Here is a 16,013-nt window from a genome sequence, read left to right on the forward strand (position 1 = left end):
AGCCTTCTGGGAAAACGTCTTGTGGACAGATGAGACCAAGATAGAGCTTTTCGGTAAAGCACATCATTCTACTGTTTACCGAAAACGGAATGAGGCCTACAAAGAACAAAACACAGTACCTACGGTAAAATATGGTGGAGGTTCAATGATGTTTTGGGGTTGTTTTGCTGCCTCTGGCACTGGGTGCCTTGACTGTGTGCAAGGCATCATGAAATCTGAGGATTACCAAAGGATTTTGGGTCGCACTGTAGGGCCCAGTGTCAGAAAGCTGGGTTTGCGTCCAAGATCCTGGGTCTTCCAGCAGGACAATGACCCCAAACATACGTCAAAAAGCACTCAGAAATGGATGGCAAAGAAGCGCTGGAGAGTTCTGAAGTGGCCAGCAATGAGCCCAGATCTAAATCCCATTGAACACCTGTGGAGAGATCTTAAAATTGCTGTTGGGAAAAGGTGTCCTTCCAATAAGAGAGACCTGGAGCTGTTTGCAAAGGAAGAGTGGTCCAAAATTCCGGGTGAGAGGTGTCAGAAGCTTATTGATGGTTATAGGAAGCGACTGATTTCAGTTATGTTTTCCAAAGGGTGTGCAACCAAATATTAAGTTAAGGGTGCCAATACTTTTGTCCAGCCCATTTTTGGGGTTTTGTGTGACATTATGTCATATTTGCTTTTCTGCCTCTGTTTTATATTTGTTCCAATACATACAAAGGGAATAAACATGTGTATAGCAAAACATGTGTTAATGCAATACCTTTTTTGTGTGAAATACTTGATTTTCAGGAAAAATATCAAGGGTGCCAACAATTTCGGCCATGACTGTATGTGTGTGTTATGTGTTGTTTGTACCCGGAGTACGGCCCAGAAACAATAGTGCGCATTTTTTTTTTTTTTTTTACCTAAAACACACTGACACTGATACCAATAAAAAAAAAAAAATCCTGACCTTTGACCCTGACCTTTTGGCCTTGACCTTTGACCCTGACCTTGACCCAAACACTTACCCTGGCACTGAACTAAATCAAACCTTGATCTCAGTTTTTTTTCTTTATTTTTACTTTTCTTTTTTTATATTTCTTTCTTTTTTTTTCTTTTTTTTAACAAACATTTCTTTTCTCTCTCTATGCCAGGAGTTATAGAGATACAATGTATCTCTCTCCTCCATTCATAGAGAAAAACAAAAACAAGGGGGGCGGGCTGTACAGTGACTGATCACTGTCATAGCCAATCAGAGGCTATCACAGCGATCAAGTGACCCGGAATCGGGAGTCCTGGGTCCCGACCATTAGAACGGGACCCGGTGCTCTCAGTGACACCCCAATCTTTGTGCTGGGAGCGCGCAGTGCGGCGCGGTCCCAGCACAAAGACAGGACGGCCCCACGGAAAAAATGCGAGGCCGCGTGTTGATGTGATGTCGGCGTCAAGGGGGTTAAACGATCACATGAGGTGACGAACATGAACACAGCTGAAACGAATGACAAATGTCTGGCGAGATGGTATGTTACACCGACTGTGGCACAACAATTAGATACGTTGGAGAGATTGTGGGAATATGGGAACAATGGCACATCTATGGCACATCTATGGCGGGATTGCCCGAAAATACAGGATTTCTGGAAAGAAATAATTCAATGAATTCAGGAAATATGTGAGATCGCCATACAGAAAGACCCGTGGACGTGTTTATTGGATAACTCCGAGCCTTCGATGGAGCTGCATAAAAACGGTGTATTATATCATTTGATCCGTGCGGCTAAGGGCTCGATTCCCAAGTTTTGGCAAACTGCGGAGCCACCGAGAGTAAATGATTGGAGTTGAAAAAGGGCTTAAAATTTCGATTCTATACCTACTAGCCAGGCAAAAACCTTACTCTCCACCAGCTGCCCCACCCAACCTTGCCCAGGTCTGCCCCCAACCCCACCCCACCCACCAACCCCGCCCTGCCCCAAACCACGCCCCCTAAAGCTTATGAAATAAAATTTTTCCTTAGAATAAAGAGTCCAAAATATAAAAAACTGCATTTATAACATAGCTTTATTATGTCAATGTAAACATATCAGCAATAGCTTCATAGAGTCCAGAGGGCAAGTGGTTAACATAAAACAATGTAAACATAAAATGAAAATAAGTGTCCCCATCAGAGTCCCCCTTTACATCAGGTGTCCCCCATCAGAGTCCTCTTTTACATAAGGTGTTCCCATCAGAGTCCCCCTTTTGATCAGGTGTCCCCATCAGAGTCCCCCTTTACATCAGGTGTCCCCATCAGAGTCCCCCTTTACATCAGGTGTCCCCATCAGAGTCCCCCTTTATATAAGGTGTTCCCACCAGAGTCCCCCTTTACATCAGGTGTCCCCATCAGAGTCCTCCTTTACATAAGGTGTTCCCATCAGAGTCCCCCTTTACATCAGGTTTCCCCATCGAGTCCCCCTTTACATCCGGTGGTCCCATCAGAGTCCCCCTTTACATAAGGTATCCCATCAGAGTCCCCCTTTACATCAGGTGTCCCCATCGAGTCCCCCTTTACATCAGGTGTCCCCATCAGAGTCCCCCTTTACATCAGGTATCCCATCAGAGTCCCCCTTTATTTAAGATATTCCCATCAGAGGCCCCCTTTACATCAGGTGTCCCCATCAGAGTCCCCCTTTATATAAGGTGTCCCCATCAGAGTCCCCCTTTATTTAAGATATTCCCATCAGAGTCCCCCTTTATATCAGGTGTCCCCATCAGAGTCCCCCTTTATATAAGGTGTCCCCATCAGAGTCCCCCTTTACATCAGGTGTCCCCATAAGTGTAACCTCACCCTTTCCCCTTGTACTCACAGATCTTGTGAATGAAGCTTCTCCTTCTTTCCCTCCTTCATTCATGTGATAAGTCACATGACAAGGGGAGAGAGGAAGGACACTCTGGCTTCACTCCTTATGCTGACTGTCTATTGCCCCCTGCAGGCAGGAGGGAGGAGAAAGCCTAGTCCTCCCTCCAGCAAGTGTCAGCAGCTGCTCCCTGTGACAGGAGTGAAACTGCGATCACTCCAGTCACTGAGGAGCGGCACCTGCAGTGCGCCCCCCCTCAACACAGTGCTGCTGGTAGCACCCACCCCCCCACTCTCCGATGCGGTGCCTGGGACACACTCGCCCACATGTTATTTTCACTAGCCAAATGTAAGCAGGCGATTGGAAATTGCAAGCCCTGATCTATAGGATGGAGGAGTTCTGTCATATAGAGGAGGATAAAACAGAAACAGGAACATGTGGAGGAGTTGGTTAGACTTTAAAACATCTAAAAGATATCTGGAATTGGTTGGAGTTTAGGGGAAAAAGTGTAGAGAGAGTTTGACGGAGTATTTGAAAGGGATGGTGGAGGTGGGAGGGAAGGGACATAGATATAGAGGTATGAAAGAAGATAGATATTAGGTAAGGGGATGTGGACAGGGGTAACTGGAGGGGGGGAGGGTGCAGGTGGGAGGAAGGGGGGGTATGGTATAAGGTGATGAAAAATAGAATTCATGTATATATGAAGTTTTGTACTAAAAAATTTCAGTAAAAGATATAATTAAAAAAAAAGAAATGCTTCTTCCAAGAAATTGGTGTTTGTAGGAAGTCAAAAGGGTTTATGCCCATGTGGGAAAGACTATAAATTCCTAGATAAAAAGGCAGCAGCACAAGCTGACAGGGGGTTTCCACAAGAATCTGACAACGCTAGAATCCCCACTACAAGAGGAAGACCAAGAACCCATTTTACAGCAAACGCATGAAATGTCTGGAGTCCTGTTTGCTGTAGAAATCATGGACTAGCGATAACAGAAACAAAGTTACTTTATTTTGTACCCTAACTGCATGCAGTCGTTAGATAACAAGGGCAGCAGCACAAGCTGACAGGGAGTTTCCCCAAGAATCTGACAAAGAACACTAGAATCCCCACTACAAGACAGAGACCAAGAACCCATTTTACAGCAAACTCATGAAATGTCTGGAGTCCTGTTTGCTGCAGAAATTTTGGACTAACGATAACAGAAACAAAGTTACTTTATTTTTTTATCCTAACTGCATGCAGTCATTAGATAAAAAGGGCAGCAGCACAAGCTGACAGGGGGTTTCCACAAGAATCTGACAAAGACCACCAGAATCCCCAATAAAAGAGAGCATAAGACCAAGAACCCATTTTACAGCAAACTCATGACATGTCTGGAGTCCTGTTTGCTGCAGAAATCATGGACTAGCAATAACAGAAACAAAGTTACTTTATTTTGTATCCTAACTGCATGCAGTCATTAGATAAAAAGGGCAGCAGCACAAGCTGACAGGGGGTTTCCACAAGAATCTGACAAAGACCACCAGAATCCCCAATAAAAGAGAGCATAAGACCAAGAACCCATTTTACAGCAAACTCATGACATGTCTGGAGTCCTGTTTGCTGCAGAAATCATGGACTAGCAATAACAGAAACAAAGTTACTTTATTTTGTATCCTAACTGCATGCAGTCATTAGATAAAAAGGGCAGCAGCACAAGCTGACAGTGGGTTTCCAAATGAATCTGACAAAGAACACTAGAATCCCCACTACAAGAGAGAGAAAGACCAAGAACCCATTTTACAGCAAACTCATGAAACGACTGGAGTCCTGTTTGCTGCGGAAATCATGGACTAGCAATAACAGTGTCACGGCGCTGGCTCTTTCCCCCCCATCCTCTAGGCTTGCTGCCTGCCACCCCCCACCCCTCAGCAGCCCCTCTGTCCCGTTCATGCTGGGACTTCTAGTCCTCCTTGTCCCTGACACAGGCAGCCCTCAGCAGCCCCTCACCCCCCTGTCGACTGCAGTCTGGCCCCCTGCTGAGGGAATCCACAAACAAACCCCCACCCCCTCCCTTCCCCCTCCTGCACATCTTCCCAGGTTCCATGCTGGACAGGGACAAAGGCCTTGTTCCCTGTGCGGGTCTGGAGACCTGGTAGACAGGGCTCGTTGACATTGGCAACCTGACAGGAAGTCTCGGGTTACCACTGCAGCAGCCAGGCGCCCAGCTCTGTACTTAAGAGAGAGCAGGGCAACCCCTCCTGCTCTCCCCCTGGCTGCATGTGTGAGAGAAGGCTGTGCTGAGCGCCAGTTTCTCTCAGATGACCATCCCTCAGACCCCTTCTCCTCTCCCTGGCTGACCTGACTGTCTGTCTGCTGCTGGATCCCTCTTCTGTGTGGGGTGAACTCTCTGCTGCCTGGAATACCATCCCTGCCTGGATTTAACTCTTTGTTGCCCATGAGCCGAATGGACTTAACCCTTCCCTGCCTGGAGCTCCCTGTGTGGATTGACCCTGTTCTGCCAGTGTGGACTGTAGCCCTCTGTGTCTGGCTCCCTGCATCCAGTAAGTGAACTAACCCTGTACTGCCCAAAAGACTGAGCCCAATTCTCCCCAGGAACCCGAAGTCCCACAAAACCACCCCGCCCTTGCCTTACTGAACCCTGTGGATTACCATACCCCTGTTGTTCCATATTGCCTTCCAGAGAACTTTACTGTATTGCTGTGTCTGGTGTGGATCTGTGGACTTAAACTGTTGTCTGTGCCCCAAAAACCTCCCCAATAAACGCCCGCACATGGGGTTCTGTGCAATCCGTTTCCGTGTGCTCTCTGTTTCTCTTGACAAACAGAAACAAAGTTACATTATTCTGTACCCAAATTGCATGCAGCTATTAGATAAAAAGGGCAGCAGCACAAGCTGAAAGGGGGTTTCCAAAACAATCTGACAAAAAACACTAGAATCCCCACTACAAGAGAGAGACCAAGAACCCATTTAACAGCAAACTCATGAAATGTCTGGAGTCCTGTTTGCTGCAGAAATCATGGACTAGCAATAACAGAAACAAAGTTACTTTATTTTGTATCCTAACAGCATGCAGTCATTAGCTAGGAAATGATAGGTAGGGTGTACATGTGTGTAGGCATGTGCATTTATATCCATCTGAATGTCTTGTGTTTTATTTCTGTCACCATAAAGGCTCATACACATACTTGTATAAAGTGCGGCATGCGTACAGATGTAAGGTACTGAAAGCAGACTATCTGAGTTTGCACATTTACATCTGTACTAATGTGCCGCCTATTGAAAGCAAGAGCACCCATTTACGTCTATGGATGGCAGTACAGGGCCCCAGTTTTTTGGCTTTATTGCAAGAATTAGACGAACTGCAGGAATTAAGAAGAGATATCCCTTTCTTTGTCTTGTAAAGTAAGGAGGTATACATGCTTACCTTCACACCTGCAAAGAAAAACAAAACCTCCCACTTTGTGCTTTGAGCTCAGTATCAAATATTACTGATCCGGCCCAGACTCGCCCTTTGTAGAAGAATGTTTCCCTCCCAATTGAATTCTTCCTCAGAGATTTAGAGATTTTTATTATTTCTCTCTTCTGCTGTCAGCGATGGCATCTGAAGCTCTGAGAGCTGAGCTGGAATGTTCCGTCTGTCTGAACGTTTATACAGATCCTGTAAACCTGAAATGTGGACACAACTTCTGCCGGGTCTGTATTGATCGTGTTCTGGATACACAGGAGGGGTCTAGAGATTACTTCTGTCCTGAATGCAAAAAAAGGTTCAAGAGTCGGCCTGCACTGCAGAGGAACATAACGCTCTGTAACTTAATGGAGAAGTTGCTATCTGCTCAGCCAGATCAGGAGGAGTCCGGGGTCTTCTGTACTTACTGTGTGGACTCTCCTGTACCTGCTGTTAGATCCTGTCTACACTGTGAGGTTACTCTGTGTGATAAACACCTGAGAGCCCACAAAACGTCCCCAGAACACATCTTAACTGACCCCACCTTGTCCATGGAAAGCAGGAAATGCTCCATCCATAAGAAGATCTTGGAGTATTACTGCACCGTGGACAATACCTGTGTCTGTGTGTCCTGCTGTCTGATTGGAGAACACACAGGTCATAAGATGGAGTCGATGGATGAGGCTTCTGAAAAGAAAAAAAGTAAAATGAGAAATGTTCTTCTGACAAAGATAGAGGAGATGGAGGGAAGAGTCCAGAGTCTGCAGGAACACAGGAGGAAAGTAGAAGAAGAAGCAGCTGGTGACACCGAGAGAGTCACTGCCCTGTTTGGAGAGCTCAGGAGACGTATGGAAGACCTGGAGAAGAGAGTCCTGAGGGAGATCTCCGGGAGGGCAGAGCGGGCATCTTCCTCCATGTTGGATTTCATCCGGGATCTGGGAATAAAGAAGGAGGAGCTGTCCAGGAAGATGCGTGACATTGAGGAGCTGTGTAACATGACGGATCCACTGACTGTCCTACAGGAATCAGACACAGGTGACCTGTGTGATACTGAGGATGGAGATAATGAGGACAGAGAGAGACATGAGGAACTCCTCCATGATGGAGGGGGGCTGGATGTGGCTGGGATTATACACACGGGTTTATCTGATATAATAACAGAGGTAAATGTCATTTTCCATATACAGGAAGCTGCAGACATATTACTGGATGTGAGTACGGCATATAATTATCTCCATATATCAGATGACAGGAAAACTGTATCCTGGTCGGGTGAAAACCAAAATCGTCCAGAAACACCAGATAGGTTTCAGAGTTATCCTCAGGTGTTGAGCTGTCGGAGTTTCTCCTCAGGGAGACATTACTGGGAAGTGGATGTCGGGGGGTCAGATAAATGGAGAGTCGGGATGTGTTACCCCAGTATAGACAGGGGAGGAGATTGGTCATTTATTGGAAATAATGGGAAGTCGTGGTGTTTGTACAGGGATGGGAACCAGTATGGAGTGAGATATCGCCATAAACCTCTCCCCTTCCTTGGCAATATCTGTAGTAACAGATTTAGGATATGTCTTGAATATGAGGCCGGGCGGATCTCCTTTTATGATCTGGGTGACCCCATCCACCCTCTTCACACCTTTAATGCCACCTTCACTGAGCCCCTCCACGCCGGGTTATACGTTTATGGAGGTTGTATAAAGGTTTGTGGGGGGAATCGGGAGATGTGAGATATCTTCTGAGGCACCATGTATCTGTGCATCCTTGTTTGTGCCGGAACCATGATCCATAGAGTGCCCCCGGTCACTGATGGCTCCTGGTCTCGTACTAAAGATCAAGAGCTCCTGTCATGTGATTACTGTGATAGCCTGTGATTGGTTTTAACAGTAATCCCTTGTTTTAGAGCCCTCCCCATTTGTCTTGCTCCTGTGTGAGAAGGAAAAGATACATTGTATCTTCGGAGAAGAACAAATTAATCAATATATAGATAAAATAGCTACAATAAGTCAGGGTTTGGTGCAGGTTAGTGTCAGGGTAATGCTCAGGGTCAATGGTTGAGGTCAGGGTCGAAGGTTGAGGTCAGGGTCAGTATGTTTTAGGTAGGATTAAAAATAAATGTTTTTTATTGGGGTTGGTGTTGGTAAAAAGCAAACTGTGTAGTAATGTTTTTGAACCCTACTACGGGTACAAAGAATAAATAATGCACACATATTCGGTATCGCCATGAACCTCAGGAGTCCAGGAATTCATTTTAGGGTTTTTCTGTTGGTGGATTACGGTGACAGCAAAATTATACCGCTAAAATTACAAAAGAAACATTTTTTTTTCACGATTTTGGTCGAGTTTTCCTTTGATTAGAGATGTTTTCTTACCAGTGAGTACGAGTACCGATACTTTCGGTCAAGTACTCTGATACAAAATGAATGGGCTCAGATCGCTCTGCAAAGAATTGCATGCAATTTGAAAAGGGATGTGGTGTGATTCCTGTCCGAATCGCATGCGGTTTCCCACACAGCTCCTGTGACATTGAGCCTGAGTGCACGTAGGAGCTGAGTGGGAAACCTCCTTGCATGATGGGTTCCACCAGCTCCGGCTCCCGATCCCGCTGTGGACATCAGTGGTCCCAGCTTGGGCTCCTCCTGCTCCCCCCATGGCTCTCTCCCCCCAGCCTCCAGAGGTTTCCCCCCCCCAGCCTCCAGCTGCTCTCTCCCCCGGCCCCCAGCCTCCAGAGGTTCTCTCCCCCCAGCCTCCAGCTGTTCTCTCCCTCCAGCCTCCAGTGGCTCTCTCCCCCCAACCCCCAGTGGCTCTCTTCCTCCAGCCTCCACTGGCTCTCCCCCCCAGTCCCCAGTGGTTCTCTGCCCCAGCTTCCAGCTGCTCTTTCCCCCCAGCAGCTCTCTCCCTCCTGCCTCCAGTGGTTCTCTTGGCAATCTGGTACAATGGGACCGGGGGGAATGGGGAGGGGGTCCAGAAGATGGCTGGAGGCTGGGGGGAGAGAGCTGCTGGGGGGAAAGAGTCGCTGGAGGCTTAAGGGAGAGAGCCGCTGGAGTCTGGGGGATAGAGCCACTGGAGGCTGGGGAGAGAGAGCCACTGGGGTCTGAGGGCAGAGAGTCACTGGAAGCTGGGGGGAGAGAGTCGCTGGAGGCTGAGGGAAGAGAGAGCAGCTGGAGACTGGGGGGAGGGAGAGCCGCTAGAGGCTGGAGGGAGAGAGAGCCACTGGAGGCTGGGGGGAGAGAGCCATGAGAGAGGCAGGAGGAGCCCAAGCCATGATCCTTGATGTCCACAGTGGGATCAGGAGCCGAAGCTGGTGGAACCCATCATGCAAGGAGGTTTGCTGCACTGCTCCTGTATGAACTCAGGCTTAAGGTCACTATGGCAAGCCTGGATTTACACAGGAGCTGTGTGGGAAACCACATTTGGACAGGAATCACATCGCATTCCTGTTCAAATCACAATCAATTAGTTTTACCCTCAGGTGGGAATGGGTTAAACAACAAGGAGACACTAGAGGTCTATGTATAAACGTTCGTTCTGCAGATGTGACAAAGATCAGCATATTTAGAGAGAAAATCACCGTATTTCATTACTATACGTAGCTCCTATTTCACCAGTGCCACCTAGTGCCCATAAAGCATTTTTTTTCCTGATTGAGGTATTTTAGAAAGCTATACCGCATTTTGGCCACTAGATGGAGCTGGTGGCGGGAGGAATTAACCTATTAGAAATAATACTGGGAAATTCCAGCCAGCTTGGGTGATTACTTATGGCATTCAGCCAACAAATGTATTATGCATAAACCCGACAGTGTGACAAGCTAAGCGCTGCACATTCTCTGACTATTGTTACATTTTGGGCTTTTTTTTCATCGTTTATATGCTGGCTGAAAGCAATTTTAAGGAAAGTATTGGGGGATTTAAATCCTTTAATAGAATAAAGGAGTGGGAGGGGCTTAAGCTGGTATCCTGCAGGTTTCTTTAATATAAATAAAAGTAAGATTTCTACCTCTGATCACTATGATTGGGTGGAATATTGAGATTTGTCTCATTCCATATTATTAATACATTTACAATGAGTTTGTTCTATTGATTATTTTATTGTGAGAATAAATAGAAATGAATAATCGATCTACAAATAGAAAGAGATGAAAATCGATGGAAAAATCTCCGTGGAAACATGAAGAAATGATCCCGAGATTTACTAGTGACAGAAAACATGGGATTTATCCCCAATATAATGATCTGACTATAATAATGTCTGATGAATAGAACCGGAATGTGTCCCCAATATCATGTGTCCCCATAGAATGGATCCCCAATAGAATTCTATTGTATCCCTTTTGTAATGGATCCTAACAATGTGTCCCCGTAGAATGGATCACCAATAGAATTCTATTGTATCCCTTTTATAATGAATCCTAATATAATGTGTCCCCATAGAATGGATCACCAACGGAATTCTAATAAATCCCTTTTATAATGGATCCTAATATAATGTGTCCCCATAGAATGGATCACCAGTAGAATTCTATTGTATCCCTTTTATAATGGATCCTAAAATAATGTGTCCCCATTGAATGGATCACCAATGGAATTCCACTGGATCACTTTTATAATGGATCCTAATATAATGCATCATTGTGATGTTGTATCTTATAATCACTAGATGTGTCCTGGTGATGGGAGGAGGAATTAGGAAATAAAATTGTTTTCTGTGAATGGAAATTTTGTGTGATTTCTATGCCGATGGATCAACTTGATGGGTGCTGGGCATATTTGCCGTGAGGCAAACAAGGCATTTGCCTTGGGTGGCATTTTTCAGGGTGCTGCCCCCTCCCGAAAGAAAGGATGCTGGTTGTTCTGGGTCATGCTGAGGAGGCTCTGAAGGGCACCAGGGCTGGGCAGCAGGTGGAAGAGTGGAGTGAGGGGAACCAGTGGAGCAGCTGTGAGACTCCGAGAAGGGAGCTGGGATTCCAGAGAGCTGTGATGGTGAGTCTCCCTCCTTCTCTCCTGGGGGGAAGGGGTTTGGTGGGCAGTGGTGTGTGTGGGGGGTCACAGGTGGAGATGGGGGGTGGTGGCCAGGGGAGTGGAGGTCAGCAGATTTGTGTTGCCTAGGGCAGCACAAAACTTAAAAACACCACTGGTGTTGGGGTGTCAGGGATTGGGGAGTATCATCTACTTGGTAAGAGGCTAAAGTGGTGAGAGGGCTTCCCCTGAACCCGTGATCCAAACCCTCTGATATAGAACAATAGAATAGAAGGGCACAGATTCCAAATGTCTGGTCAGCAGGTACACACTGGTAGAAGTGTACCTAAGTGTACCTAATGATAAAGATGGAGCCAAAGAGCAGGGTGAAGATGACACCAAGGAGCACAGGTGTTGGAGTGGTCACCGCAGAGGTGTAGGGTGAAGATGACACTAAGGACCACAGCTGTTTGAGTGGTCACCGTAGAGGTGTAGGGTGAAGATGACACTAAGGACCACAGCTGTTTGAGTGGTCACCGTAGAGGTGTAGGGTGAAGATGACACTAAGGACCACAGCTGTTTGAGTGGTCACCGCAGAGATGTAGGGTGAAGATGACACTAAAGACCACAGCTGTTTGAGTGGTCACCGTAGAGGTGTAGGGTGAAGATGACACTAAGGACCACAGCTGTTTGAGTGGTCACCGCAGAGGTGTAGGGTGAAGATGACACTAAGGACCACAGCTGTTTGAGTGGTCACCGCAGAGGTGTAGGGTGAAGATGACACTAAGGACCACAGCTGTTTGAGTGGTCACCGCAGAGGTGTAGGGTGAAGATGACACTAAAGACCACAGCTGTTTGAGTGGTCACCACAGAGGTGTAGGGTGAAGATGACACTAAGGACCACAGCTGTTTGAGTGTTCACCACAGAGGTATAGGATGAAGATGACACTAAGGACCACAGCTGTTTGAGTGGTCACCGCAGAGGTGTAGGGTGAAGATGACACTAAGGACCACAGGTGTTGGAGCGGTCAACACAGAGGTGTAGGGTGAAGATGACACTAAGGACCACAGCTGTTTGAGTGGTCACCGCAGAGGTGTAGGGTGAAGATGACACTAAAGACCACAGCTGTTTGAGTGGTCACCACAGAGGTGTAGGGTGAAGATGACACTAAGGACCACAGCTGTTTGAGTGTTCACCACAGAGGTATAGGATGAAGATGACACTAAGGACCACAGCTGTTTGAGTGGTCACCGCAGAGGTGTAGGGTGAAGATGACACTAAGGACCACAGGTGTTGGAGCGGTCACCACAGAGGTGTAGGGTGAAGATGAAGTCACATTGGGGGAATCATCAGAGGCAAGTCATAGTCAAGAAATAGTTGGGTCAGCAATAGAAAGGCAAGGCAGGAGCAGGTCCAAGACAGGCTGGGTCAGTAGCAGGCAGGCATGTGAAATCAGGTCCAAGGACAAGCCAGTTCAGAAATAGATAAGCATAGAACAGCGGGACCAAAGGCAAGAAGGACAATAACAGGAATGCAGAGTAGAGAAAGGTCCAAGAGCAAGCTGGGTTAGCAACAGAAAGGCAAGGCAGGAGAAGGTCCAAGGCAGGCTGTGTCAGTAACAGGCAGGCATCCAAAGATAGGTCCAAGGACAAGCCAGGTCAGTAATGGAATGGCAGAAAAACAGTTTTGGGTCAATAGCTAAAGGCCATCCAGCGAATTCCTATCTTAGCTCTTAAATAGAACTTCTGGTGTTAGGCAAGCTTGCCCCTTCACCCGTGTGCCAATGAATCTGTTCTATGTGCCCGCATGAGTTAGGTCATTTGTGCAGGCACACACAAGTGACCCTAAATGTTAGATATCAGAGTATGTGCAAGCATGCGTCATCTTCTGAAGCCATGTTAGGATGTCAGTTGGCAGGTAGAGGGTACAGGTGTCAGTGCTAGGGTCAACACATTAGGGTTCCGAGAACATTTCTAAAATTAGGGTTCCAAATTTGAACCCCATAGAAGACAAGGGGATTCAAATGTTTAAAAAAACAATTCTGGCCATTGTCTGGCCTAATAGGCAAGAGATTGTCAAACAAATGACATGGAGTGGTGGGCACTGCCCTGGGGGATATGTTCCACAGAAAAAAAATGATTAAAATTTTCTGCAGAGATTTTAGCAAAGCTTAAAAATGAAACATTAAAAATGCAAATCTTCACTGAATAGCATGGCTGGGGGGGGGGGGGGGGCTGACCCTGCCTGTGACGTGGCACATGCCTGTAATGTATGACAGTTCCTGGCCCAATAAATAGACCAGATCAATAAATAGACCAGGATTCCATCCTTCTATACAGGGCGCTTATCCTAGACGAGGGTCTGCTGTAGATTTTAATGAGGGACCCCCCACAAAAAAATGAAAAAAAAAAAAAAAAAAAATAGACGTGGAGTTTTCCTACAATTCATACTAATCCCTTTAGGTCTGGTTTGAATCTTAATGGGGACACCATAAAACAATTGGTGTAAGGACCCCCAAACTCCACACAAGTACCTTTAGGTCAGGTATGGATTATAAGGGGAAAGGCTATGCAAACATTTAGATCCTTATCTGAGTATGCAGTCTGGTAGGCCAGGAAAGGGGGAGATGAGCATGCACTCCCCCCTGAACCATACAAGGCCACATGCCCTAAACATGGGAGAGGGGACTTTACTAGGGGGTACCAATGTTGATGAGAACAAGGGCCTCTGCCCACAACCCAGACCTAGTGGTTGTAGGGGTCTGTGAGTGAGGGGTTTATTAGCATCTGGAAGACCCCTTTACCAATACAGGGCACCCAGATACTACCCCCTGATGTGAATGAGTATAATTATTCATAAAGAGAGTAAAGTGTAAATGTAGACAAAGAGAAGTTTTGACAAATCCTTAAAAAAACAAGATCGGTGTAAGGGCTGATGATTTTTTTTTTCTTCCAGCTTTTTTGAAAATTAAAGTACTTTCTTTTTATTGTTTTTATTCACACTTTTTGAATGAGTGAGTGAGAAGTGAGCAGGGGTATGATGCTGTCACATCTCAGATTCCAATAAACCGCACGTCCGCAATCCCCACAACCACCGGGCCAGGGTTGTGAGGAAGAGGCCCTTGCTGGGGGGAGCACATCCCCATGTTGAGGACATGTGGCCTGGTATGGTTCAGGAAGGGGGCACATACTCCCCCTCCCTATCCCTGGCCACCAAGCATGCTTGAATTAGGGTATTGTGTGGATTTTTTCCACTTACACTATTTTTTTTTTTTTGCATTGGGTCTGTTGGGGCTGGGCTCCTGCTACTTAAAAAGCTGCTCAGAAGCTGCTCAGCTGTCAGTTAATTACCAGCTACTTGTTTTCTCCGAAGTGACTCACCTGGATACCATTACCTGCTTCATTAGTCCAGCCTACATCCAGCCCTTTTTTTATATTTTACCAGCTTGCCCTTGTGTGGTCTGTGATCTCCAGTGTGTTTCTGCCTGTCTTCCTATGTACAACTCGGTGTGGCTGACTTCTCTTCCAATTCCTGTTCCCCATTTTTGGCTCCTGACTATGCTGACTTTTGGTTTCCTGACTCTGGCTCATCTGATTACCCACGCTGGCATCCGAACCCTGGCTTCTGTTTTGACTACGTTCCTGATCTAGATTATATTTCATTAAAAGTGTGATTTTAACTGCACTTTCTGTCTCCGCCTGGTTCATGGTTCCTGATAGAGTCCTCTTAAAATTCATAGCAGACCTGAAGAGCCTTGTATGAATTAGAAGAACACCCCATGTTTTTTTTAAAAATATCTCCTCCCGTTTTCTTACATGGCCAGGGACTCCCAGCTCTGTATGTGATATCACTGGTGGTTATGGACTCATGGTACCTGCACTTGCTGACGTCTTTAACAGCGGAAAGCTGTCACGAACCTATAATAGCAGACGTAAATTTAGTTTCCTCCTCTGTCCTCCCCTCATGTTAAAGGCTAGTTAGTTTAGTCCTAGCTCAGACACTCCATTTTTCTTCCATGTTCCTCAATCAGTGTTAGTTCTTCACAGAGACAGGGAAAGTCATTGCCTTCTTACATTTCAAGAGACTGGAAAACATGCAGTTTTCTGCACAAAAAATTGTGTTGCATTTGCCTTCTGTTTCTTATTGAAGAGTTAAGATGCCTGTGGATGGTGCCAAGTCATCAAGTGACCATACTGTCTGGACAGACTAGGTCTAAGCTATGTCAATGCATAGTGCAGCATTTGATATAGAACAAAGACTATTTGGGTATTTTTTCACCTTGTGGGTATTTGTTCACCTGTCTTATAATGGCACTGAGACAGCAGTTATTTGTCCCAGCTATGTTTTAAAATGGCTTCTGTTCTGCCAGTTCTCGGCCGGCATCTAGGTAGTAAATCCAAGAGGTGAAATGATCATCTTCTGCTCTTCCGATCTTACTACACAGTGTTCCATTGGAGCAAATAGCAGATCATTGCATACATATTGCTTTGTCATGAGTGATGTCACAACCCTTCCTGTTAGTATGGAGGCCGGAATACAGCTGTTACAGACCTGTGTGCAGGCCCAGACTGGGACAAAAAATAGCCCCGGGCATTTTGGACTCAGCAGTCCCAAGCCCGGTGACCCTTTCCTCAGAGTCTGGTGGTGGAACGCCAGGGCTGGGCTGCAAGAGAGACCTTTGCAACCCTGGTAGTTCTGCCCCTAGTGTCAGTAGGTTTTAGTTTATACTTTCTTTATATTGAGAGAGAGAGAGAGGGAGGGAGAGAAGGAGGGAGGGAGAGAAAAGAGAAGGGAGAGGGAGAGGGGGGAG

At 46.4% G+C, this 16,013-nt stretch overlaps 1 protein-coding gene across 1 annotated transcript; it reads left to right on the top strand.

Moving 5' to 3' along the window:
- The first annotated feature begins 6,399 nt into the window (after nt 1-6,399).
- LOC149456135 (E3 ubiquitin/ISG15 ligase TRIM25-like) lies at nt 6,400-14,712 on the top strand. The gene is made up of 2 exons (XM_089685377.1): nt 6,400-7,413; nt 14,576-14,712. The coding sequence occupies exons 1-2, from the start codon at nt 6,400-6,402 to the stop codon at nt 14,576-14,578; spliced, it is 1,017 nt and encodes a 338-aa protein (XP_089541503.1). The 3' UTR covers nt 14,579-14,712.
- The last annotated feature ends 1,301 nt before the right edge of the window (nt 14,713-16,013 follow it).

Source organism: Staurois parvus, unplaced genomic scaffold (genome assembly GCF_062004578.1).
Source record: "Staurois parvus isolate SC_StPar_1 unplaced genomic scaffold, SC_StPar_1.0 ptg000374l, whole genome shotgun sequence".
In the NCBI taxonomy this organism is placed as follows: Eukaryota; Metazoa; Chordata; class Amphibia; order Anura; family Ranidae; genus Staurois; species Staurois parvus.

Excerpts from the sequence above, each read along its gene's own strand:
- LOC149456135 (XM_089685377.1), top strand. The coding sequence starts at position 6,400 with ATGGCATCTGAAGCTCTGAGAGCTGAGCTGGAATGTTCCGTCTGTCTG.